Source organism: Caloenas nicobarica, chromosome 26 (assembly GCF_036013445.1).
Source record: "Caloenas nicobarica isolate bCalNic1 chromosome 26, bCalNic1.hap1, whole genome shotgun sequence".
Lineage (NCBI taxonomy): Eukaryota > Metazoa > Chordata > Aves > Columbiformes > Columbidae > Caloenas > Caloenas nicobarica.
In genome coordinates, this window is record NC_088270.1 from 901,397 (window position 1) to 925,996 (window position 24,600).

At 61.1% G+C, this 24,600-nt stretch overlaps 3 protein-coding genes across 6 annotated transcripts in view; 2 read left to right on the plus strand and 1 right to left on the minus strand.

Annotated features, from left to right (window-relative positions):
* SIK3 (SIK family kinase 3) overlaps positions 1-9,600 on the minus strand; it is a 56,075-nt gene extending 46,475 nt beyond the window's left edge. Inside the window, exon 1 of one of the 2 annotated variants that reach the window (XM_065652049.1) lies at positions 9,449-9,600. The gene's annotated coding sequence lies outside the window, so the exon portion shown is untranslated. The remainder of the gene's footprint in view (positions 1-9,448) is intronic. The other variant, XM_065652050.1, reaches the window with a different exon arrangement.
* Positions 9,601-10,219: 619 nt separating this feature from the next.
* Positions 10,220-13,620, plus strand: PAFAH1B2 (platelet activating factor acetylhydrolase 1b catalytic subunit 2). Its single transcript, XM_065652216.1, has 6 exons — positions 10,220-10,287; positions 11,012-11,099; positions 11,450-11,539; positions 11,746-11,862; positions 12,362-12,484; positions 12,866-13,620. Exons 1-6 carry the CDS (start codon positions 10,259-10,261, stop codon positions 13,142-13,144), a joined length of 726 nt encoding a protein of 241 aa, XP_065508288.1. The 5' UTR covers positions 10,220-10,258; the 3' UTR covers positions 13,145-13,620.
* A 3,523-nt stretch (positions 13,621-17,143) lies between these two features.
* Positions 17,144-24,055, plus strand: SIDT2 (SID1 transmembrane family member 2). 3 transcript variants are annotated; one of them, XM_065652213.1, is made up of 27 exons: positions 17,144-17,655; positions 17,880-18,001; positions 18,104-18,265; positions 18,357-18,402; positions 18,499-18,600; positions 18,678-18,761; positions 18,898-19,009; positions 19,135-19,200; positions 19,313-19,406; positions 19,516-19,571; positions 19,846-19,857; positions 20,000-20,071; positions 20,149-20,223; positions 20,896-21,017; positions 21,099-21,172; positions 21,252-21,318; positions 21,441-21,514; positions 21,605-21,728; positions 21,813-21,930; positions 22,001-22,137; positions 22,217-22,325; positions 22,396-22,472; positions 22,551-22,597; positions 22,830-22,935; positions 23,093-23,203; positions 23,281-23,394; positions 23,477-24,055. In XM_065652213.1, exons 1-27 carry the CDS (start codon positions 17,464-17,466, stop codon positions 23,537-23,539), a joined length of 2,538 nt encoding a protein of 845 aa, XP_065508285.1. In that variant the 5' UTR covers positions 17,144-17,463; the 3' UTR covers positions 23,540-24,055. The 3 variants fall into 3 exon arrangements, with proteins under 3 accessions (XP_065508285.1, XP_065508287.1, XP_065508286.1); XM_065652215.1 differs by lacking the exon at positions 22,830-22,935; XM_065652214.1 differs by lacking the exon at positions 19,846-19,857.
* Positions 24,056-24,600: the final 545 nt, after the last annotated feature.

A 24,600-nucleotide genomic window follows, 5' to 3' on the forward strand; every position in this document is an offset into this window, starting at 1 on the left:
CCAAGGTCCCTCTCCTAAAACCAAGTCTAAAGAGACAAGTCAAGTGCAGGAAGGCACAATGGCGGTGAAGTACAGTTGGCCATCCCAGCACAATCCAGTTATTCCCCAGAAACTCACTGGCTTCTCGGTGAGACTGCAGCTCTGGATGTGCTCTATCCAGCAATTCTCAAAACAAAATACATAAACAGTCCCTGGAGCACAGATGGAAACCGATGCCTATCCCCTCCCAGGGGAGTTCCCTCATCACTAGGCTACAAAATCATGTTCCCTCTTGCCTGCAGCCTTTGATGATACCAATCTTACGTTCCTTCCTACACAGCACTCCGGTTTCACCATGAGAGGCCGAGCATCCCCTCCCTTCTTAGCCCATGGCTCAGTGATCAGGGCACTCTCAGGAGCTGGAGCCACAGCTTCCCCAGGGCCCACAGAGCCGGCTCATCTCATCTCCAGTGTAGCACCAAATGCCCCTTCCCGTCTCCGGCTCTGAGGGGAGCACACTCCTCTGCCTACAGATCCACCCTTCCCACAAGAGCAGGACCTCCCAGTTCAGGCCCTTGGGAAAGGCAGGGGAAGAGCGAGGGGCAGGTGTGCCTGCAGAATTCCAAATGACCACCCTGACCCTCCCTGGCCCCACCGCACAGCTCTGTCCGCTGTCCTGTGAACAAGGGCAGCTCCAGGCAGGCACCGAGTGTGCACAGTTCACGAGCCCCAGGTTACAGAAGCAGCAGATCTAGTAGCCTGAATTATTACTTTAAAAAAAAATCAAATTGAAATTCAAGCTCTATCCTGGCCTCGTGCTGCAACTTCATGTACTCTCTCAGCCACTTGTTCTCTCCAGGGAAGACAGACAGGTTGCCAACCAAGAAGTGTGCTGTGGGATTAGCCAATGTTTACGGAGCGCTTTAAAGATTAGAAGTGTCACCTATGTGCTAAATATCTCCCCAGCACTATCAGCCTGAACAGCAACTGAGGATCATGTATCTACTCCTGCCAATTGCCAACCTGACTTCCAACCACTGCATTCGGCATCAATTCTAGGGCTGTTTTCAGACACATCGCAGGGCAGAATCAGGGAACTACTCACAGTGTAGCTTCTAAAAACTACCAGTAATGACAGTAGTTATCACCAGAAGAGGCTTAAGGACTTATTTTTTAAAACATTCTCATACGTGTACAAGAGGGTGGAATACTATGAAATGAAGGCCAACTGAGCAGAGAGGCCCTCACCATCCTTCAGCAGGCAGAACTGCCTTGCCATTGGTATGAGAAGGTATTTGTGCACACCTGCCTGAGAGCACCTAGATGGGTCCCAAAGTCCTTCATTCCCCAAAAAGCTTTTTGCAATGCTCTGCCAGCCCCTGAAGTAGGAAACCTCAGTGTGAGCTCAATCATGCAGGACAGCAGCACGACATTGCTCACAGCCTTCGTGCCACACAGTCTGCAAACAGCGAGGATATACTGATTTGTGTTCTCTTCTTCCTCTTGTTCCCACCTCACCTAAATTTCTCATCCAGCTCGAACACAAGCAGAGCCTGTCTGCATCAAGACCTTCCCACTACGGCCGGCATCACACACAGAGCCAACCTGTCCGGCTTGAGATCTCAGTGCTTCCCATTCACTCACCTTTCGTCACCCATATTCCATCCATCCTCAGAGGACTTACACCATGCCTAGATTTAGAAACGTCCAAAACACACAGAGCTCGCTCTTCCCTTGGGGCCATGTTTTTGAACCAACAGCAACAGAATCCAACAAGTATTATCAAGCAGTCAGAAAGTGAGAAATTCAGTTCCAAGACTTTACTCTGCACTGGAGAGGGAAGAAAAACAGAGCTGGAAATCCCTTGCTTTATAAACAACAGCTCCTCTCCACTGTCAGTAGGAAGTTGTTGCACTAAACTGTGTACACATTTGGCTCACAATGTGCCAACACCGAGGAAAATTAACTCCATAGAAGGATTCCCATAACGTGAGCTCAGTGCCGGAACTGGAGAGGTCTCCCCACAGATTCCATGGGGAACGCCACCTGAAACGGGGGCTGCGGTGCAGAGGGGTGGTCTGTACTGCGGTGTCCCAGCCTGTGCCCAGGTGCACCCGCTCCAACGGTGAAGCAGCACGGGTCTCAGCCAAACACACAACTTTGCTCATGGGTTGCAAGAACCTGGACCCAAGGGTGCTGAGGGGTCACCAACAGCCAGGCTGTGCTGCCAGGGCAGCCAGACCTCACCAGGAACACTTTATTCACAGCTTTGCCTGCAAGCAGGGCAGAATTCTCCTCCCAGCCCCTCACTAGCTGTGCCACACGCAGCCCACTACACCCTGAGCTTCTGAAGAGGTCCTGGGCAGACCCAACGCAGTCCAGGCTGCACCTGCCCCGGTGCTGCATCTGCCCCAGCACCACCAGAGCGAGCACTGCGACAGCCAGGGACGCAAACACACGGAGCCCAAGGACAGACAGCACATCACAAGGGGCAACACCACCCCAAGCCAAAACAGCAGCACCACAATGCCTTCTACTCGGCAGCAGAGCCAGCGGACAGGCTTGTTAACACTCGCTCACAGAAACAACAGCATGAGACCCAAACAAGCAGGGGATGGCAGGCTCTGCAGCCTAGATGGGCTTTTTGAGGAAGAATCCTGCAAAAGGAGGCAGGGTAAGAGCATGGCAGGAAGCAGAGCTCAGCTGGGATGACAGTGCTGCTCCCATACAGCTTTTGAACAGTTTCCCACACGACAGAACCCCAAAGATGGGTGGCTGGCTCAGGATGGCCGCAGCCGGGCATGCAGGGGCTGGACACGTGCAGCCAGTGGGCCAGCAGCTGCTCCACTCACTGGAGTCACACATCATAAACTGCTCTTACTCGAGCCACAAATTAGTAGTGCAGGCTTTTAAGATTCTGAAAACTCCAAACTAAAGAAGCCTGCTAACACTCTGTTCCACTCCTACACAGCCACTTGCACCCTTGCCCATGCAAAGACAACAGAAACCAAAGGATCAAAACAAACTGAAGACTAGAATTGCTGTTCAGGATCTCAAAACACATTTAACAGAAGGAAAAAAAAAAGCCTAGTAAAAAATAAGAAGCAATCTTAATCACCATTTTAACAGAGAGTTGATATTCCTATTCTAACAAACACTTGGAGCGTTCTGGGCCCTGAATTTCCCCTCTCACAGCTCAGACGCACAGCTGAGGTTTCCACCTGCAAGGAGGCGGCACTGGGGAGGCTGTGAGGAGCAGCCTTTGTTCTGGGACCAGCATGAAAACACATCCCAGCCCAGATCGCCTTTCCCTGCACACCGATAGGATCTGGGTCGGGAGGACAGGAAGCAAGCTTTGTTCCAGCCAGCAAGAAACGCTCTTATCACACAGACTCACGCAGAAGGTTTTCGACTTTGGAGACCTACATGTGGTAAAACAAAGAGCGTTTTGCTATTTACCTCAGAGCCACGATACTGGCTTTACAAGAGCCTGCTCGGGTGCCCCCGCCGCGCTCCTCGTGTTTGGACAAGCACGTTGGCGCTGGCGACGGTGTGAACGGTGACTCACACGAACAAGCCGGGGCACCACGCAAACCCCGAGCTGCTGACTTAGGGCTTGGGATGCAAATGGGGCAGGAAGCGGCGCTTCCCCGAGGGCCCAGACACCAGAGCCGGTCACTGTGCTGGTCGCAGCGGGACGTGTCCCGACGGCCGGGGTGCTCCGGGCACGGCACACAGCAGCGCTGCACACACAGAGCGGCCTTCATCAAGTGTGTGTGTGCACATCCATCAAACAGGACTGCAATTCACAACTGGGGAAAGACTGGGATCTACAGCAAGCCAGTTCTAATGCTAGGAGCCCAAAGAGTAGAAAAGGTAAAGCTGTGCAAAACTGACACCCCAGCTGCACCTTGGTTGCTTGCCCTCCAGTGGGCCGGTGGCACAGGATGGCCGGCCCAGCACCGTGTCCCCACCAGCCGGTGGCACAGGACGGCCAGCCCAGCACCGTGTCCCCGCCAGCCGGTGGCACAGGACGGCCGGCCCAGCACCATGTCCCCGCCAGCCGGTGGCACTCCTCCAGCCACTGCCACTTCTGTCTCCCCGAGCATGTGAGAGTCACAACCCGTGACGAGCCCGGCAGTAATTGCAGTATCAATTTCAACGCTCCTTCGGCCAGAGCAATGCCTGTAACTGTAAACCATAAAGCTTTTAATATCCCACTTGATGATGAAGACAACTTGCGAGCAGCAGCATCCTTTGGAGCAGGGAGAGCTGTGCTGAGCCGCTGTCGGGGGACAGAGCAGGGATAGCTCTTCTGCGTCACTGACGATGGCCGTACTGCTCAAGCCTTTTCTTGCTGACCTCGCTGAAGGGGTCAAACTGCTGGAACGCATGGAATGAGAAGACAGCCAAACAAACCCATGGCCTGCGATGAGAACATGACTGGGTGGCAGCACAACCCAGGGACTCTTAGACGTCCCAGAGAAAGAGCTGAAGAATGAGCCGCTAAACGGGGCACTACAGGGCAGTGTTACACACACTCCCTGATTTACAACCAATTAGCAAGGAAAGGCAAACACCCCGAGTGTGTGCTGGAGCCCCGCTCTGTTTTGCGGAAAGTGGTCGGGCCGCCCGGGATCTCCGGCCCATCTCTGCCCCGAGCGTAGCTCAGCTCCCCCCGCACATGCAGGCAAGCGCGGGGCTATTTTTAAGCACGACGTGTCAGTTCCACTGGGTGTGGGAGTTTGTTTGTGTGGGTTAGTGTGATTCGACTACTTTGAAACTTGGCTGAAGCCACATAATTCCCTTTTGATGGAACCCCTTTGATGGCCATTTAACAGAGAGGGTGAGGTTTAGCCTCAACTATAGAGACTTGGGGCCAGTTACTAGAAAGAGAGACATAATGACTAATAATGAATCAGCCTTCAGTGGTTTCTTCATTTAAGTGTTAATGTAGCATATGAAACCCCTGGACTGGGATCAGCAGAAAGGCCCTGTCTGTAATAATGAGCACAATGGCTTAACTAGAGGACTTCCAAATTGCTCTACTCAAACCTGAGCAAGCTCCGAAGGGAGACACTTGAGTCAGTTTAACCCTTGCATGAGTATATGCAGCTGAAGGCGGCGCCGTGCAGACGACGGCGGGACCGACAGACAACAGCACCCATCATACAAGAGAAGTCACAGTTCACACCAGAATCTTCAGATGGGGAAAACTTCCACTACAAGCTGTGACTTCTACTCTGCTGGCAGCACCGGAGCAGGTTCTGAACGCATTATTTCCTGGGGAGAGCGCATGGTCGGTACAATCACCTTGACAAGGGTGAGCTGCTGGGGCCAGTGGATTCCCACAGCAATTGCTCGAGGCTGATACACAACGTGAGGAAAAGGAGTTTAGCTGCTGCTTCTCTGTGAAAACACCCGATATCTGAGGAGCCCAGTCTCCCAGCAACACGCTGCCATTTCCTTATTTCCTTCAAACACAATTCCTCCTTCAAACACAGATGAGAACACGGGCTCTAGAAACGCTAATTAGGCCTCCACAGCATTCACCAAACCTTTGCGAGACACCTACCAAGCAAAGAGACAGCGATCCCCGTTGGTGTCACCCTTATTCCTCTTCCCACTCCTGTCAGCAGCGGCTTCTCCTCCTCGCAGGGGCCATTTCTGTCTCTGCCCAAAGGTGCCAGCAGTGCCAGCCCCTGCTGCCCGCCGTTCACCGTGCTGCCACAGCAGCCCCAAAGCTCCAGCACAGCAAACGCCTGGATGGACACCGGGAGGCAGCCAGGTGGAAGAAATACAACAGATGGACCCATGTCAGTCCCAACGAACTAAGAGCCACACAGCTGAGAAGCAGGTACGATCTACCTTGGCTGTTCCAGAGCAGTGCCCCTGCCCAGAGGGGCTGCAGGGGCAGAGGAGCCCCAGGCCCCCCATTCCTGCCCTGCAGGAACCGCCATGGCCACCGGCTCTCCTGGCCCCGACGCTACATCAACCAGAAGCAGCCTGGTCTCAAATTTAATCGCACTCTTGCATTCATCTCTTGGTAATCCTATGTTATCTCCTACAGCAAGGAAGATGTAATGAAACGTATAATGCCGGTACTTCCGCCTGCAGTTGGCACAGTTCATGCCTCTGTGAGGTTTAAGAAATATTCCCTCTTATCCCCATTGTGGCAACTATGCTTAGCCAAAGTCTTTTTCTAGCTTTTAGGCTTTTACTAAATGTCCCCTCCAAATGAGAGCTAAAATACAAGTCTTGTGCAGCACACGAGTGATGAGCACAAAGCCATATGAGCAGCAGGAGAATAGACAAATTAGGGATCCACAACTATCAGCCTTTCTATGGCCACGAGAAATAAGCAGCAGGGACCCATCTACCAATGAAATGCTCAATACGTGCAGTGCAACGGTTTAAACTCACAGGATAAGGAAAGTTTAACATTTGCAGTCAGGAAAAAACATGGCGTTAAAAAACAACTCCAGTGTCCAAACAGAGCTGGAATTCTAATGAAGTCACTTGGATGACTTATAAATGCAAATTGTGTGGAAAACAATCCATTCAGTAGGTCACTTGGAAGATTTGTAGAACAGAAACAAGCAAGGGTTTCTGGTGAAAGACGAGAAGAGACAAAGGCAAGGGGAGAGGAGAGATGCAGCAAGATAGCCTGCAGGTGCCCAGTTCATCCCAGTCAGAGAAGCAGCTCCAGTTCCTGTCCAGCCACCAGAACATCTCACAGAGCACAGGATTCCAGCTCTGCATGACCAGGGACTGCACATGAACTGCTGGCTTGGTTAATACAGAATTTGCCAACTGTTCTATTTCATCTGTTCCAGCACAGACAATTATGAATACAGGCCTCCTGCCCTTTAGGGTGATTAACATTCCCCTTCGTTAGTGTCCCCAACACGGCTGACCCACATTCAACTCGTGAAATTCAGTTCCATGTGAACGGCAGCGTTCTGTGTCAGCAATACGTGCCAGGCACACACAGCACACGCTCTCCTCTGTAAATAAATGTAGCCCTCGATTTCCACATGGCCAGAAAATCCCAGTCCTTCAGTCTGAGAACAGGCACCAAGATACTCTCTGCTTTTCTTTTTTAGGGAAAAGGGGACGCAAGGCAGGAATGCTCAAGCTGTTATCTTCAGATGTCATGTCAAAGCCCGCTTGACCTGGGAAACGTCCATAGGAATGGAAAACAGACTCCAATATCTCATCAATAGACTACGTCTAAACTCCAGAGCAGCAAAGAACACAAGCCTTCGTAGTTATTAACCGTGCTTTCTGGAAAAGGCCTCAAAAGACAGAGTACAATGGATTTCAAAGCTTACACAGATGCTGGTGCTGGAACGTGCTCTGAGCCCTCGGCCGAGCGCGGTTCCCAGGGAGAGGCGGTGATGAGCAGCACAGCTTTTCTGGCAGGGGACGTGCAAGGGCTCAGGTATGAGCAGGGGTTCAGGGCTGTGTTTGAAGGCTGCCCGCTCCTCTGCACAGCTCCTACGGGAACACATCACTGCAAGGGCTGCCCGCGCACCCGGACAGTGTGCTACACGTATGCTTTGGGATCAAACAATTCCTTCACATCACTAAATGGGGTCATTTCGCCACAGCTTTACTTGTTTCTAAGTCGTTCCCATAAGTCAAACTTTTAAAAGTACTACCCTGATGAAAACAAGCTTTCAGTAGCATTATTTTGTATTGCCATTCAAAAAAACCTTTCCCTACAGATTCGCCCTTTCCAAGGCATTTGACATCAGCACCTCCCGAGTCCCAGAGCTGGAACCACAGAGCTCCCCTCTCCTTCCCCAGCGCCATCCCAGAGTCAGCAAAGGAGGAGCACTGAAACAACAATGCACAGGGTTCACAAGCAACAGCCAACCCATCTGCTCACACTGCTCTCCGTGGGCTGGGGTTTGGACGGGAACCTGAGCTCGGCGGTAAGAAAGCTCCCAGGCGGAGTCCCGGTGCCGCGCTCCCCCAGGCCAGCACCGCGAGCAGGCGGCGGCTGCACCAGCACAGGTACGAGCACGCGGAGCTCCGAGGGATCACATCCCGCCAGGAAAGAGCTGCCCGAAGCCAGCGAAACACCCTCACTCACTGCACAGCACTGGAAGTGAGGGGAAAGCGCTACTCAGCAAAGTGCGAGTCTTTCAGTCTTGGCATCCTCTTCCATCACCTGGAAACAACACGTAGAATCCAGCCTCAGCCCTGTCAATATTGAACAGGATTTCCAGCCAAAATCTGTGTGCGTTTTGCCCTTTTTCAGAAAAACCAACTATTCCCACACAAAAGAGGCTCCACTTTGGCAAACTTTGGAGTCAGCACTGCTCAAAAGAAGCCTTGACTCAGCGAGGGAGGCTGAAAACAGGAACACAACTTGTAGCTATAGGAGCGACTGATCTCTACTCAAGAGGATCAGTCTCCTGCAGGTGAAGCATCTGAACTTCTCACCCCTGCTTCTGTCAGCAAAGCTCAGCTTTAGAACGGGGACAACAACGGCCAAAGCCTGCGCAACGCAGCAGCTGCCAAAGCACAGGTGAGAGGCAACAGCCAGCACTGGAAGGCACCAAAACTGCCATCAGCAAGTGCAAAGTGACCCGGTTCTGAGGAGGAGACAGGGACAGGATTTGGAAATAGCCCCGAAACTGACTCGCTTAGTTCCACGGGCAAAAACGCGGAGTTCCCACAAACCAAAGGAACTGGGCATTTATACCACTGTTGCCATATAATGTCACTCTTGACACAAGCCACCCAAAGCTCCTCGCTGGCCCCGCGTGCGGCACGTCCAGGCGGCGCCACGGCAGCCCAGGGCCAGCGGGGTTTCCTCACGGCCCATCCGCTCCCAGCGCCCTCCCGGCCGTGGTTCCGCTGCCACGGCAGCTCCAGGCTCGGCCGCTCCGGGAGACACCGCGGTGCCGCCAGCACCGGCACATGCCATGACACGGGCCGCTCAGCGCAGACAGCACGGCCGCTGTCAGCGCCATCCTGCCGCGTTCCGCGGCCCCGAGCAGCCGTGGCCCTGCCCCGCGATGCAGCCCGTGCCGGGGACCCCGGAGCCGCTGCCAGCCCGGCCGGGTCCCCGCGCTCCGCCCTGCAGAGCTCCAGGCCCCATGCGGAGCGCTGCTCCCGCGGGCTGGCGGCGCTGCCTCCCGCTCACCGAGGCCCGGCTGCCCACCGCCAGAGCCGCGATGACACCAGCACAGCCCGGGCACCGCGGACCCCGGCAGAGGAGCGCTCCGGAGGGCCGGGGGCCGCCCGGTGCCGGGCCCGGCCCCGCTGACACCGCCCGGCTCTGCCCCGCTCACCCCCGCGGCTCCCGGCCCGGCTGCAGCCCCGCAGGCCGCGGGCAGCCCGGCGGGCCCGGTGCGCTCCCCCGCGGGCCCGGGGCCGGCGCGGCGCGGCGGGCGGGGTCGCTCCCAGTCCGCGGCGCGGCGGCGGGGGACCAGGCCCGCGGGCCGGCCCTCACCTTGGCGCGGGTCACCAGGTGCGTGGCCAGCTTGACGACGGCGAAGTTGCCCTTGCCGATGGTCCGCTCGATCTCGTAGTAGCCGATGCGCGCGGGCCCGGGCGGGCGCGGGGGCGGCGGGGCCGGGGGCAGGCGCGGGGCCGGGGGGGGCGCCGCTCCGCTCGCCGCCGCTGCAGCCGCCGCCGCCATCTTGTCGCGAGGAGCAACCCCCCCGCGGGGCTGCGGCACCGCGTGAGCTCAGCGCGGGGGGCGGGCGGCTGCCATGGCAACCCCGGGGGGCGGGGCCGTGACGCCAGCGCTCCGTGACGCAGCCGCGGGGGGGGGGGGGGGCCGGGGAGGGCGCCCCCGCGTGGCGGGAGGGAGGCGCGAAACCGCCGGGAGCACCCGACCCGGGCGCCATGGAGCGCCCCGGTGCGCCGGTCACCGCCGCCGTGACGTCACGCCTTGCCCCGACGTCTTTCCGGGAGTCGCCCACCCCGGCCGCCTCGGCCCCCGCCCCCCCCGCACCCCGAGGTTTGCGGAGGGCCGGACAGCCCCCCCCCCCGCCCCAGCCCAGGCCCCGGTACGCCTCACCTCGCCTCGCCGACGGGAGAATGACGTCACGGCCGGGAGAATGACGTCATCGTGCGCTCACCGCGGCCGGGCGCCGCCTAGGGGCCAGCCCGGCCGGTGCGCTGGGCGGGACTTCCGGCAGCGCGGCCGGAAGTGGCGCGGAGGGCGAGCGGCGGTTGGCGGGCGGCGGCGCCGGAAGCGGAAGCTGTGGCGGCGCAGGCGCGGTGGGAGCCGGGCCGAGGGAGGGAGGTGCCCGCCATGGAGTCGCGGGTGGAACCGCAGCCGCCGTGAGTGCGCGGGGCCGGGGGCCGAGCGCCGCCGGGCCGAGGGGCCGCGCTGCCCGCGGCCGCTGCCCCGCGGAGGAGCTGCCGCAGGGCCCCGCGGGAGGGGCAGCGGGACCCCGCCCGAAGCGGCGCGCCCGGAGCAGCCGGTGCTTATGAGCGCGGCCCCGCCCTGATCGCCGCCCCGGCGCAGCTGCCGCTTCCGGCGGGGCCGGGGCGGGGGGCCCGGCTGTCACCGCTGTCCCGGGCAGCTGTGCGGGGGCGGGCCGGTCCCCGAGCCCGCGTCCGGGGCTCTGCCCGCTCCGATCCCTGCGGATCGAGGCTGCGCAGTCCCTGCAGCCGGATCATCCCGGCCCGCGGGGCTCAGGAGCCGTGAGCGGATCTCGCTGCGCTAATAGCGGCTGATCCCCATTCTGCGGGCGCCGATCACGGTGTTAGCAGAGCCCGGCGTGGCCGAGGGGCTTCTGCGTGGCATCCCTGAAACGAACCGGTCCTTGCATCCTGTCATTTGTTGTCCCTGGACGCTCCGGCAGCGGCGGCTGCAGGACCCGCTGCACAGTCGGTCTGGCCATCCTGCGGGGCATAAAATGTGTTTAGTTGTGAGGCAGAAGGCAGCACGCACCGGAACAGGCGTGCATGGCCCCTGTGAACGTCGGGCAGCGCAGTGGGTTCCACTGGCAGCCTTTTCCCCCGTGCTGAAAGCAGCTTCTCTGGAACGTTGTTTCCGCAGGAACAGGATGAGCCAGGGAGACTCCAACCCCGCCGCGGTTCCCCACGCCGCCGAGGACGTGCAGGGGGACGGCAGGTGGATGTCGCAGGTGAGGCCAGGAGGGCGCACGGGCTGGTTCCTGTGCTGGGAGCTGTCGGGAGGGAGCCGCACGGCTCCTGTCTGCCCACGGTGCCTGTTCCCAGGGGCTCTGCTGCCCCAAAGTTGTCGGGTTATCTGCCCGTGGCTGCCTTGTCGCGCTGAAGCGAGGCAGAAATCCGTGCCCCGGGAGCTGCCCTCGGAAACCATCTCGGAGAATGCCCCAGTTGGCCTGTCAGCCAGCAGCAGCTGCCAGCACCTTTGTTAAACACAGCGCAAAGCTCCCCGGCACGTGTCCCTTTCTGTCCCAGCAGAGGGACCCGCGAGGACTGTCGGGCTCACCTTGCTGCTTGCCTTTCACAGCACAACAGGTTTGTCTCGGACTGCAAAGACAAGGAGCCCGATGTGCTGTTCGTGGGCGACTCCATGGTGCAGCTGCTGCAGCAGTACGAGGTACGGCAGGAGAGCAGGGGGCGGGCAGAGCCATCGGGCTGGTTCTTTAATCCAGTAACTGATGGTCGTGTGTAGTACTGCCACTTTCTTCCCTTCTGATTTTTGGGCTGTCCCTTTTGTTGTCCTTGACCTCACTTGTCTGCGTAGGATCTTTCTTGCACAATCAGGACACTGCCGTGAAATAGTGACTTGATTTCTGATTGCAGATCTGGCGAGAGCTCTTCTCACCGCTTCACGCGTTGAATTTTGGGATCGATGGGGACACCACAGGACACGTTCTATGGAGACTGAAGAATGGGGAACTGGAGAACATTAAACCGAAGGTATAAGCAGAAAAACAAACCAGGCAGCCCTGTGCTGACTTAAGAGACTCAAGTGCCCAAGTGGTGCAGAACTGAGTGAACTTAACAACTTACAGTCTTTTGAAAGTAGAAAGTGGAGCTGTCTGGTTGTCCCTGCCCCTGGGGCGCTCACACTGTACTGTGTAGATATACGTTACCCTGTGTGATGAGTGTCGGCTCCTGCGGGTGTGTGGCCGGGGATTCAGCACCAGGCTGGGGTCAGACGTCCCCAGGCTGGCCGAAAAGCTGCAGCAGCCCCAGTTCTCCATCTGTGCTGGGGGCCAGCACAGAAGCATGGAAGATGCTGTTCAGAGGTGGGCATAACTGGCAGCTGAAGGCCTCTTCCAGTCTGAGTTTAGCGTTAAGCCCGGCTCTTCCTGCAGCTCGCTGGCCGCAGATGGTGTTTGTACAGGGTTTTCAGGGTCAGCAATGCTATTGCAGCTCATCCTGAAAAAGCCACAAACATTTTTTCTCCTTGTAGGTCATCGTTGTTTGGGTTGGAACAAATAATCACGGAAACACAGCAGAAGAAGTGGCAGGTGGAATCGAGGCTATCGTGCGCCTGATAAACACCCAGCAGCCACAGGCCAAAGTGATTGTGCTGGTACGTCCCTGGGAGCACCAGGAAAACAAGCTGCTCGGGGAGCCCCGTGTTCTCTGTGAGACAGGGAGGGACGGTCGTTCCGGGGGAGGGCGGTCACTTATCTGTCTGTTGGGAAGCCGGGCGGTGGAATTCAGGTTGCTGCTGAAAGCTCCTCCAAAGAGCACAACCAAAAAACAACAAAAAAATGGAAAAGAGAGCAGGTCTGTGCCACTTGTGCTGGTGGCTCATCTGGCTCTTTCGGCTGCATTTCAAATTGGGTCTGACTGGACAAAGCCTGATTCACAGGATGAGTTCCTCTTGTCACCGCTGCCTTGCTGAAAGGCACCATTGTTGTGCCAGCAAAGTCACCTGAAGGTCTTTTTTGCCTCCTTCTTGTGCCAGGGCCTGCTACCTCGTGGAGAGAAGCCCAACCCGCTGCGGCAGAAGAACGCCAAGGTGAACCACCTGCTCAAAGCCTCGCTCCCCAGACTGCCCAACGTGCAGCTGCTGGACGTGGACGCCGGCTTCGTGCACTCCGACGGCACCATCTCGTACCACGACATGTTTGATTTCCTGCACCTGACGGGCGGGGGCTACGCCAAGATCTGCAAACCGCTCCACGAACTGATCATGCAGCTGCTGGAGGAGACCCCCGAGGAGAAGCGAGCTGCCCTGGCCTGAGCCGCCCGTGCCCGCGGGAGCAGCAGCGTCCAGCCCATCCGATCAGTTCTGTCACTGGCACTACAGAATCCTTCTTTCTTAAAGCACTTTCCATTGTAGAATGTTGCCGGATGTTCATACCTAGTGTTTTGAGGGGGAAGGCTCACGTTTAACTGGTCTTGTACCTGCGGGGGCCGGCTTGGTTGGTTTTATTGCAGGAGGAAACTAGCTGAAGAAGAGTTTTACTTTTAAACCATTCCTCATTTAAAGCGAGAACAGGACTGTCACCCTGTGCCCCTCTCGTTGCTCTGTGGTTGTCTAGAACCCCGTAGCCATCCCCGCCAGCCCCGCACGGCTCCGGGCGCCGGTCCCGGCCGGGGGGTTGTGCTCTGTGTATTAGCCTGTCAACATGAATCACATTCCACTCGCAAAAGCCAGAACGGATGCATTTTTCCAAACTCGGTCCCACCTTTTAAAGTTTTTGTTTCATTTTGTTTGTTCTTTTGGTTTTGTTTTTCTTGTTTCTGGGGGGTTTTAAGTGATACCTGTTCCTTTCTCACTCCTTTCTGAAGCAGCATGAAACTGAAGTTCAGAAATGTAAAGAACCAAACGGTCAACCCGACTCGTGTGACACTCCCAGGTGCTCGTTCTCATGCTTTTTTCACCGTCCCTCCCATGTAGCGTCCCAGGGTGGTCTCGGTGCGGTGCTGCTGCCCGGCCTGTTCTCTGCTCCTTTCTGTGTGTTGTGTTGCTGGCTTTTAACAGTTGCTCCGGTTAGGATTTTAATGATCCGGTGGACGCTGCCCAAGGCAGTGACACCCTCGCTGCTCTGGAACAGACATGTGTCCCCTCCCAGGTACCAGGGGCTCTGCGCAGAGCTGTTCCTTCTTCTGGTTTGGTTTATTTGGTTTTTTAAGTATGACTGTTACACCCTTGTTTTCTAAAGGAAGCCCATATGAATAGCCCCTGTCTGCAAGGCCTCAGTCAGTCTGAAGCTTTACAGATTCCAAGCTGTATATTTCTTTGTCGCTTCTCTTTTACTTGTATAAACATTTTATTTGAGCAGCTACAGCCTCTTACAGTAGAAAGTGAAGTCAGGGTGCAGCTTTTCCCCTGCTCCTCGGCTGTAGGCAGCGGAGCCGGAGGGGCAGGCGCCCTCCTCCGCGGCTGCGACTAGGGGGGATTTTGGTTTGGCGTTTTGTTCTGAGGGCTGGTTGGAGTCTAGTAACGATCATATGAGAACAGCCGTTCGTTTAGAAGTGACAGGCTTTCTTTTTCAGAAAGAAACCGGTTTGGACCTGAAAGGCAGAGCCCTAGATGGTGACTGTGCTTGCAAATAGAACACTTTTAAGCAAAGTCGGTTCCTCTTGGCTTACCTGCCGGAGTGGGAGCTCGGCGGCACCGTGGCAGGTCCCGGCAGGTAAATCGGAGAGGAACGGGCAGCCCATTAGTGGGACGTCGTCCCGAGTTCCGGAGGGTGCTGAGGTGTCCAGGTTCTTGCAGCAGCGTGGTCCAAGGTGCTGTATGTAGTGTTTGCCCTTTCTGGAACAGAGGGTGTTGGTGTTTCGCGCAGTCCGTGCCCTGGCGTGGAGGATGTTCCTGTCCCCGCTGCATCCCCCTTCCCGTAGACGTGATCGTAGCAGGATTTCTGCCTGGCTTGCATGCGTAGTGTGTGTTTTGTGTCCCGTGTACGTGATCCACACACAGATGAAGGACGTGGGAGGCTCTGGAGTGCTGCAGTAGAGTAGGGAGCATCGTCCTGCCCACGGCTCGCTTGGCTGCAGAGCTGCGGGATGGCTGTGAGGGCACGTTGCTCAAACATCCGATAAGATGCTGGACAGCTTGGGGCAAGGGAGAGTGGAAAATCAAATGTTAAAAATTTGCTGCAGTGGAGCATTCCCAGGGAAAGGACTTTCCCCCCCAACACACCCTTTCTGCTCCCTGGGAGCTTGGCAGGTTTGTAGGCTGGTGTGCTGGTTAATCTACGCATCCCTGCTTCCCTCCCTGCGGCATTTGGCTCCAGAGATGCTCACCAGGAGCACGCTGTGCGGTAAAAGCTCTGATGTCCCCGGTCAGCCCCGCGCAGCCAGGGTTTGCTCCGCAGCAAGGCCGCCCCGAGCGGCAGGGGAGGTTTGGCGGGTTCCCGAGCCAGGGGCCACGCTCGGTGCTCGGTTTGGTGCTCACAGCCCTTTTCTGCTCTCAAAACTGTCCCCAAGGCTGCCAGCGCTGCAGAGAGACAGCAGGGACAGGTTCCTCTCTGCTCACGCTTTGGCTCTGCTTGTCACTAGTAAGAACCTGTCCCACTCACACCGCGAGGCTGACCGACTACCAAAGACCAAGCGCCTGGCTGCAAGACGTGGAGAAAAGCGTCGGTGCAGGTCTGGGTGAGCCATGTCCCTTGGGGCTGGGCCAGTGGGAGCCGTGTCACCGCTCAGCGCTGCTCTCCCCTGCTCCACAACCCGCCTGCATTTCACAGCTCCCTGCCAGTTTCTCTCTAGTGCAGCACAGAGGAAAACAAAAGATATGAAAGGACAACAAGAGGCTTGTCACTTGCCGGGGACAGGAGGTGACCACAAGAAAGCTGCATGAGAGGCAGCCTCCCCGCGCTGCCCACCCGGCCTGCACACTGCCCGGGACACACAAATGTCATCCTGCTTTGGCAAAAATGCATCGGCTGGTAGAGCTCGCTCTGTTAGTGCGTGTTTCGATATAAATGTCAGTGTTTCACCCACCGTGTTGCAGCGTGTGTGTGTGTGTGTGCGCCCAGGCGCCCGTGTCCCCCCGCCCTCCTGCTCTCCCTGACTCTGTGTTTTGTTTCTGGAACCACCCACGCAGGTGCGTTCCCTCGGGGGGTGTTCACAGCCGCGCTCAGCCGCATCCTGCTCCTCGTGTAGTTCTGTTCCTGCCCCTCTCTGTGGGGGGTTTGGTCGGTTTTCCTCTCCTTTCAGCACACAGAGGTCAGTCCTGTACCCAGAGCTGCCAGCTCGGTGCTGCGGGTGGAGGGAGCTGCGGCTGCGGCCCTCGGCAGGACCACGGCCTGGAGGTGACTGGTTGCTCAGTGATTTGACCCAAACGGGGAATGCACGTCAGCACACAGTCCCGCTCACGGCCCGGCAGGCAATCCTCACGTTCCAGATGCAGTTCTGCTTCCAGCTCCTGCATGGGCGTCTGTCTGTCCCCCAGCAAGTCGTCCCATCTGCTGTCAGCGTCACCACCCGCAGTGCAAACCATGTGCAGACTGAGAAGAGCTTTGGGCTCCTCGCTCAGAGGACCTGTAGAAATAAAGTGCACAATAGCAGCAGCACTCCTGTCTCCGTACATTTGTCCCGCAGAGAGCAGGGGAAAGTGGGGGGGCAGAGGTTTGGGTGCCAGTTCAAGCCCAGAAAATGCCTTTCTATGATGTAGGGCCGAGCTGTTTTGGCACGGCGTTTAACCCCAAAAACCCAATCACAGACACACCAAATGTGATGTAATGGCCACAAAGCCCTCAGACTGAGGACTGTCAGTGGGAGGCTGGTTGGCAGCTGGGCCTATTTGCAGGAGGTGGACCCTAAAATGCCACGCAGCATCATGCCCGCGCCCCAACGAACCAACCCCTGGAAAAACTTCTCATTCCTTCCAATTACTTCAGCCCGTGGCAATGCAGGGTGCTGTGAGCAGGAGCAGAGGCTGCGGGGGCCCCATGCAGATACGCGGATGGGAGAGAGGGAAAGGGAAGGAGAAAGGGAAGGGAAAAGGGAAAGGGAAAGCAGGGGCTCCCGTGTGGGACAGGGGCTCCCCTTATGGGGTCCTGAATCGGGCAGGGGGTCCCCTATGGGATGGAGCTTCGCCTGGGGGTCCCCGGTGGGGCAGGGGCTCCCCCTCCGGGCTGCCCCCGGGGCCGGTGCCCCACGGAGCGCGGTTCCCGGCGGGCCGGGCCAGCCCAGGGCCGGTTCCCCCGGGCAGGAGCCGCCCGGTCCCCGCCCGCCGCCGCGTCACTTCCCCGGGCTGGCCCTTTAACGTGTGACGGGCGTGACGTCACCGCCGGTCCATGTTTACAGCCGCCCGCGGACCGGGGACATAGAAAGTAGCGACACCGGGCACCGGGATCCGGGCGGCGGCAGCGGCACCGGTACCGCCCGCGGCCACCGGCCCCGCAGCGCCCGCCCGATCGGCAGCGCGACCAGCGGCGGCGGCAGCGGCGGCGGGAGCGGCAGCGGCGGCAGCGCGGCTGCCATGGGGCGGGCAGCCCGGGCGCGCCCCGGCTGAGCGCCCCGTCCGTCCGTCCGTCCGCCCGCCCCGCCCTGCGGACCTTGGCCGGCGCGGAGTGAGCGGCGGGCGCGGCCGGGGATGCTGGCGGGATGCCGGGCAGCGGGGCGGCCGCGCTGGCCTGGGCGCTGCTGGCCCTGCCGCCCGCCCTGTCGCTGGCCCTGCCCCGGGAGGGGCGGCAGGTGAAGGAGAAGGAGGCTCTCTTCAACACCACCTACACCGACTGGGTGGACGCCGACCTGCTCAACATCTACGCCTTCAACCACAGCGTCCGGAGGAACAGGGTGAGCCTGCGGGGCGGCCAGAGCAGCCGGTGCCCGCGTCCCTGCGGGGTCCCCTGCCCGGGGTCCCCCGGAGCCGGGGCTTTGGGGTGCGAGGAGGGAACGGTGTCACCATGCAGTGACACGCATCGTCTGCCACGAGGGCCGAGCAAAGTCCAGGCGCTGGGGACGAGCCCGCAGCAGCGGGTCCTGCTCGGCCAATGCCTCGTCTTCCCGCTGTCCCGCAGACAGAGGGGGTGCGTGTGTCCGTGAACGTCCTCTCCGACCACAAGGACCTGCCCGTCCTCTTCGTGGTGCGGCAGAAGGAGGCGGTGGTCTCCTTCCAGGTGCCGCTCATCCTCCGGGGTCTGTGAGTACCGGCGGTGGCTGCCGCCCCCTGCCCGCCGAGCTGCGGGGAGCGGCACGTGGGGGTCCCGGGGGCAGCAGGCACAGCGCAGCTCTGCCCGCCCAGGTACCAGCGCAAGTACGCGTACCAGGAGGTGAGCCGCACGCTGTGCCAGCCCCAGACCAAGGCGGAGGTGGAGACCCAGCACTTCTACGTGGACGTCTCCACGCTGTCCCAAAATACCTCCTACCAGCTGCGAGTCACCCGCGTGGAGAACTTCGTGCTGCGGTGAGGGCCGCCCCGCGCCCCGGCCCCCAGCCCTGCCCGCTGCCCACGGGGCTGCCCTCACCGCTGCCGTCCTTCCCTGTGCTCTCCGCAGGACGGACGAAAGGTTCAGCTTCAATGCCACGGCCGCGCAGCCGCAGGTGAGCAGGGGCTGGCGTGGGAGAGGTTCTGCGCCAGGGGCCAGCCCCGGGAGGACAGCATGGCCACCACGGCAGTGACGGGCCTTTCCCTCCCAGTATTTCAAGTACGAGTTCCCTGAGGGAGTGGACTCGGTGATCGTGAAGGTGACATCGGCCATGGCCTTCCCATGCTCCGTCATCTCCATCCAGGACATCCTGGTAGGTTTGGGTGGCGGGGTCTCCTGCCCGGGGGACCCGCGGTGCCTGCTGGGGCTGACGGCCCCTCGTCCCCACAGTGCCCTGTCTACGACTTGGACAACAACGTGGCCTTCATCGGGATGTACCAGACCATGACGAAGAAGGCAGCCATCACGGTGCAGGTGGGCGCAGGCTGTGCCGTGGGGCTGTGCCATGGGGCCGTGCGGTGGGGCTGTGCCATGGGGCCGTGCCACTGCCGAGACCCCCGGCTGGGCTGTGCTCACGCCCGTCTCTCTCCTGTCCGGACGGGCCCCGCAGAAGAAGGATTTCCCCAGCAACAGCTTCTACGTGGTGGTGGTGGTGAAGACAGAGGACGAGGCATGTGGGGGGGCTCTGCCCTACTACCCCCTCGCCAAAAATGCCTCCCCAGGTATGCCCAGGGGGTCGGGGAATGCACCCACCCATGAGTGTGTCCCTGCCGCCGTGGGTTGTGTGCTGGGGACGGGGCGAGGAGTGGCACCCATAGAGGGCTGAGCCCCCCCCACCTCCTTGCAGATGAACCCGTGGATCAGCACAACCGGCAGAAGATGCTGGAGGTGATGGTGTCACCCGCCATAACCTGTAAGCCTGGGAGGGGCCCTTGGGGGCTGGGGGGCGCCTGGCTGCGCAAGGGACCCTGTGGCAGGTCCCCGGGGCTGCCACCCCTCTGAGGGCTCATCCTGGTTCTGTGCAGCGGATGCCTACGTGAGCAGCATGCTCTTCTGCCTCGGCATCTTCCTCTCCTTCTACGTCCTCACGCTGGTCATCGCCTGCTGGGAGAGCTGCCGGTGAGCGGCCGGGTGTCACCGCCGGGCCAGCCTGTCCCCTGCGGGCGCTGAGCCACGGGTGCCATCCCGTCCCGTCCCCCGCGCTGCTCACGGCTGCTTCCCTCGGCAGGCACAAGAAGAGGAAGGGGCTCCTGGCAGCCATGGACTCGCCCAGCCTGGACACGGGTGAGGGGGCGGCAGCTGCGGACAGCGGCACTCGGGGGGCTCTGCCTGGGGGGTTCCCAGTCATTTTTGCCCTCTCAAGCCTGTGGCTTGGTTCTGCGGGAGTTCCTCACTGTCCTCCTGAGCCCCGCTTGTGCCCAGCTCCCTGGGGACAAACCCCTCTGTCAGGGGACAGGGACACCCCAGGGCTCGGGTGTCACCGCTCTGGGGTGCACGGGGGCTTGGCCGTTTCACCAGCTCTGTCTCTCTCTCTCCACGCCTTTCCGGGGACTCCCAGCATCTCTCCTGGGTAGGTGTCGGTGTCTGCTCTGTCCCTGGCTGCGATCCCGCTGCCGTGCCAGGGCCGGGGCACGGGCGCTGCTCTGTGCCGAGCAGCCGTGCAGCCCCGAGCCGGGGGTGCCACAGGACGAGGGGACCCTCCTGTCTTGCAGGGCATGCGCGCAGCATCCCTGACGCCTTCCTGGGCCACTCTCCCTATGACAGCTATGGCTACGGCTCCTTCGGTGAGTGCCACATCCCATTCCTTGCGCCCTGGCCCTGGGCGGGCGGCTGTGCCCACCACGCCTGCCCGTCCTTGCAGGGAACGGCTCCTCCAGCAGCGCCGAGGGCGTCACAGACAGTGTGGGCTCGGCCGATGTCCCCTACGGCTACGCGGGTGAGTCGTGGGGCAGCGGCGCAGTCGCCGGCGCAGCCACAGCCCCGTGGAGCCGGCAAACCTGGGCAGTGCCGGGCTGTCCCGATGGCACCGCGCTACCAGCACCATCGTGGCTCCATCCCCTCCATCTCCTGGCACCCTGGGGTGCCAGCGCCCCATGCACGCACAGCGGGGTGCCCATCGGCACCGCCGGGACAGCCACACGCCGGGACCCCCAGCGCTGGCGCTGGCCCCGCTGTGGTGACTCTGGCTTTCCTCTGAAGGGCAGGAGCAGTTCAAGCGGCGCACGCCCTCCACCCCGCCGAGGCCGCTCAGCATCGCCATGGGTAGATGCCGCTACCGGGCGGGGACGGGCCAATCAAGCCAAAATCTGCCCTGCCCCGCGCTTGCGCCTGGGTGCTGAGCGCCTCTGCTCCCTCCTGCCCCGCGCAGCCGGGGCAGCCCCGCCACGGGCAGGACATCGTCCTCCTGGCCCCCTCACTGTCCCCAGCCAGGCAGGACAATGGGGGACAAGAGCGCGGGGCAGTGGTCCCTGTGTGGGCGCATGTCCCCGGAGCAGGGCTCTGCATGGAGCTGGCAAGGAGGCAGCCGAGTGGTTAATTGGGGTGATTGGGGTCCCACGGGGTGGGGAGCTCGGCGGGGGGCTCTGCTGACCCCCCGGCTCGGGCGCAGGGGAGCGGTCGCTGGAGAACGTGGCCGGGCGGCCGCGCCTGGACTCGCTCAGCTCCGTCGAGGAGGACGACTACGACACGCTGGCCGACATCGACTATGACAAGAACGTCATCCGCACCAAGGTGTGTCCCTCCCCGCACCCCTGGCCCCCCGGCTGCTCCCGCTGGCCGGGCCAGCCCCAAACCCGCCTCTCCTTCCTGCAGAAATACCTCTGCGTGGCCGACCTGGCCCGCAAGGACAAGCGGGTGCTGCGGAAGAAGTACCAGATCTACTTCTGGTAAGTGGGGGGTGGTGGGGAGGGGGATGCAGGGCGGTGTCCCACCCCGGGGACCCCTGACACCCCCTGCCTGTCGCAGGAACATCGCCACCATCGCCGTCTTCTACGCCCTCCCCGTCATCCAGCTTGTCATCACCTACCAGACGGTAAGTGGCAGCAGGGGGGCTCCCGGGATGAGCCAGCCATTGTGGGGACACGCCAGCACCCCAGGTGTCCCCCTGTGCCCCCACATCCCCATCTCCTGCTCTCCCCGTGCCTGTGCGCACAGGTGGTGAACGTCACCGGTAACCAGGACATCTGCTACTATAACTTTCTGTGCGCCCACCCGCTGGGAAACCTCAGGTTAGTACAGGGGGGCCGGCGGGCACCTGGGGGTACCCTGGGGAGGGAGAGGGGTCCACAACACCCACCGCTCGGCCTGCCCCCCCGCAGCGCCTTCAACAACATCCTCAGCAACCTGGGCTATGTCCTGCTGGGCTTGCTCTTCCTCCTCATCATCCTCCAGCGGGAGATCAACTACAACCGGGCGCTCATGCGCAACGACACCCGCGCCCTGGTAAGGGACGGGCGGCCGCGGGGCTGCGCCCGAGGGGGAGCAGGGCCGCCCAGGACCCCCATTTCCCCACTTTGTCCCCCGCAGGAGTGCGGCATCCCCAAGCACTTCGGGCTGTTCTACGCCATGGGCACGGCGCTGATGATGGAGGGGCTGCTCAGCGCCTGCTACCACGTCTGCCCCAACTACACCAACTTCCAGTTCGGTGAGTGGCCCCCAGCGCCCCCAGCCCACACCGCGGCCGCCCCTGCCGCACTCACCGCCTCCCCCCGCAGACACCTCCTTCATGTACATGATCGCGGGGCTCTGCATGCTGAAGCTCTACCAGAAGCGTCACCCGGACATCAACGCCAGCGCCTACAGTGCCTACGCCTGCCTGGCCCTTGTCATCTTCTTCTCGGTGGTCGGCGTGGTGAGTGCGGTGGTGCCGATGGAGGGGGTTGGCTGGCAGCCCCCACAGCCCGCTGCCCGCCACCCCGCTCGCCCCGCAGGTCTTCGGCAAGGGGAACACGGCTTTCTGGATCGTCTTCTCCGTCATCCACATCGTGGCCACGCTGCTGCTGAGCACCCAGCTCTACTACATGGGCCGCTGGAAGCTGGGTGAGTGGGGACGCCGCTGGGGGGGGACAGGGCGGTGGCCCCCTCGGTGTGACCACCGCTGTCCCCGCAGACTCGGGCATCCTGCGGCGCATCCTGCACGTGCTGTACACGGACTGCGTGCGGCAGTGCAGCGGGCCCATGTACGTGGTGAGTGCTGGCGCTGCGGAGACCCCCCAAGCAGCGCTGCGCCCCCCCAGCCCCTCACAGCCCCCCTCTCCTGTGCAGGATCGAATGGTGCTCCTGGTCATGGGGAACATCATCAACTGGTCGCTGTAAGTGCCAAGCCGGACCCCACGCTGCCCCCCAGCCCAGTGCTCCTGTCCCTGCTGTCGCCCCCCCGCAGCACGACCCCCTTCGGGGGGCTGAGCATGACAGGTCTCCAGCTGTGGCCGCCCCAGCATCCCCATGTGCTGCCTGATCTCCCGGCATGTCTGGGGACAGTGGGGAGTGTGGGGACAGTCCCCCAGGCTGCGCTGACCCCGCTGCCTGTCCCTGCCCCCCCAGCGCTGCCTACGGCCTCATTGTCCGCCCCAATGACTTCGCTTCCTACCTGCTGGCCATTGGCATCTGCAACCTGCTCCTCTACTTCGCCTTCTACATCATCATGAAGGTGCGAGCTGAGACCCCCCGACTGGCCGTGCGGGTGCTGGATGCCCGGCGGGGAGGGCAGGGACAAGGACGGGACAGAGACAGGGACAGGGACAGAGACAGGGACAGAGACAGCCCTGCCAGTCCTGCCCACACGCTGCCCCTGCTCTGTCCAACAGCTCCGCAGCGGCGAGCGCATCCAGCTCATCCCCTTGCTCTGCATCATCAGCACCTCGGTGGTTTGGGGCTTTGCCCTCTTCTTCTTCTTCCAGGGGCTCAGCACCTGGCAGGTGAGCGGGAGGGCAGCATGGGGGGGTTCAGGGGTGACCGCCAGCCAGCGCAGTGACAGCTGCTCCTGTCCTGACAGAAAACGCCGGCTGAGTCCCGGGAGCACAACCGCGACTGCATCTTGCTCGACTTCTTTGACGACCACGACATCTGGCACTTCCTCTCCTCCATCGCCATGTTCGGCTCCTTCCTGGTGGGTGCCGCTGGGCCTGGCTCCCCGCAGCCCCCGCTCCCCACAGCCCCCCTCACCGCAGCCCCCCTCCCTGGCTCCGCAGGTGCTGCTGACACTGGACGATGACCTGGACTGTGTCCAGCGGGACAAGATCTATGTGTTCTAAGAACCCACAGCTGCCCACTGCCCTGGGACTGTGCCAAACTGCTGCAGCCCCTGCGAGGGAGAGGGGACCCGCCGGGGCAGCGTGTGCCCCTGGGGAGGGATGCTCGTGCTGGGGGTCCTGCCGGCCACTCCGTCCCCCTTCCCCTGGCCAAGTCTCTCCCCGGTGCTGCGTGCCCATCCCCGAGCTCATTGTAGCGCAGAATGGGACTGGGGAGCTGCCAGGGAACCCGTCCTCGGTGGCAAGTGACACTGGAAAAGGTGCTGCTGCTGCTCCATGTGCCCGCGGTGTGGGGGGCCAGGGCGAGCTCCGTGCCAACAGCCCCGCGGTCCCCCCAGCCCACGGGTGCGGGTCTCTCTTCAGTGCCTGAGTCATGCCAGCAGGCGGGGGGTGCGCAGGGTGGCGGTGGCGATGGTGCCAGAGGTCTGCGGGTGTCACGGGAGGGTGTCCCAGCGAGGCCACCGCCTGCTCCCCGCGGGTCAGCCGGGAAGGGACTCGCATTAAAGTGTCTGCACTTTGCCCTCGCCTGCCGCCTCCTGCCTGGGCAGCGGGAGCGGGGGGCACCGGGGGTCCCTAGGGGTCCCTGGGGTGGTGGGCTCTGCCCTGCCGTGGGTCTCAGCCGTGCTCTGCTGCGGAACCGGCTTCTCCTGCCCCGGGACCCCACCAGAGCAAAGGTGCGGTGGGGACCGGGAGCGCAGCTGCCGGCCCTGGGGCTGCTGGGGGGTCTGTGGGGCTGGCAGCCCCGGGGGGGACAGGGATGCCCGGGGAGGTCCCACTTCACGGGCAGCAGAGGGGCCGGGGCTCCCCGGGGCTCAGCCGGGTGCCGGGGCTGCTGCGAGCGGGGCAGAGGGGCCCCGGGGTGGCCGCGGGGCCCCGGGCGCGGGGCCCGCAGGGTGCCCGCCGCCCCAGCAGTGAGCGCACGGGGAAACCAGCCATGAAGTCAGGGCACAAACCCTCGGCGGTGGCCGCGGCCGGGCGAGCGCTTGGCTATAAAAGGACTTCAGCGCCGCGGCCCCCGGCCCCGCTTCCTCCCCGGCGCGGCCCCGCGGGGCGCAGGCACGCGG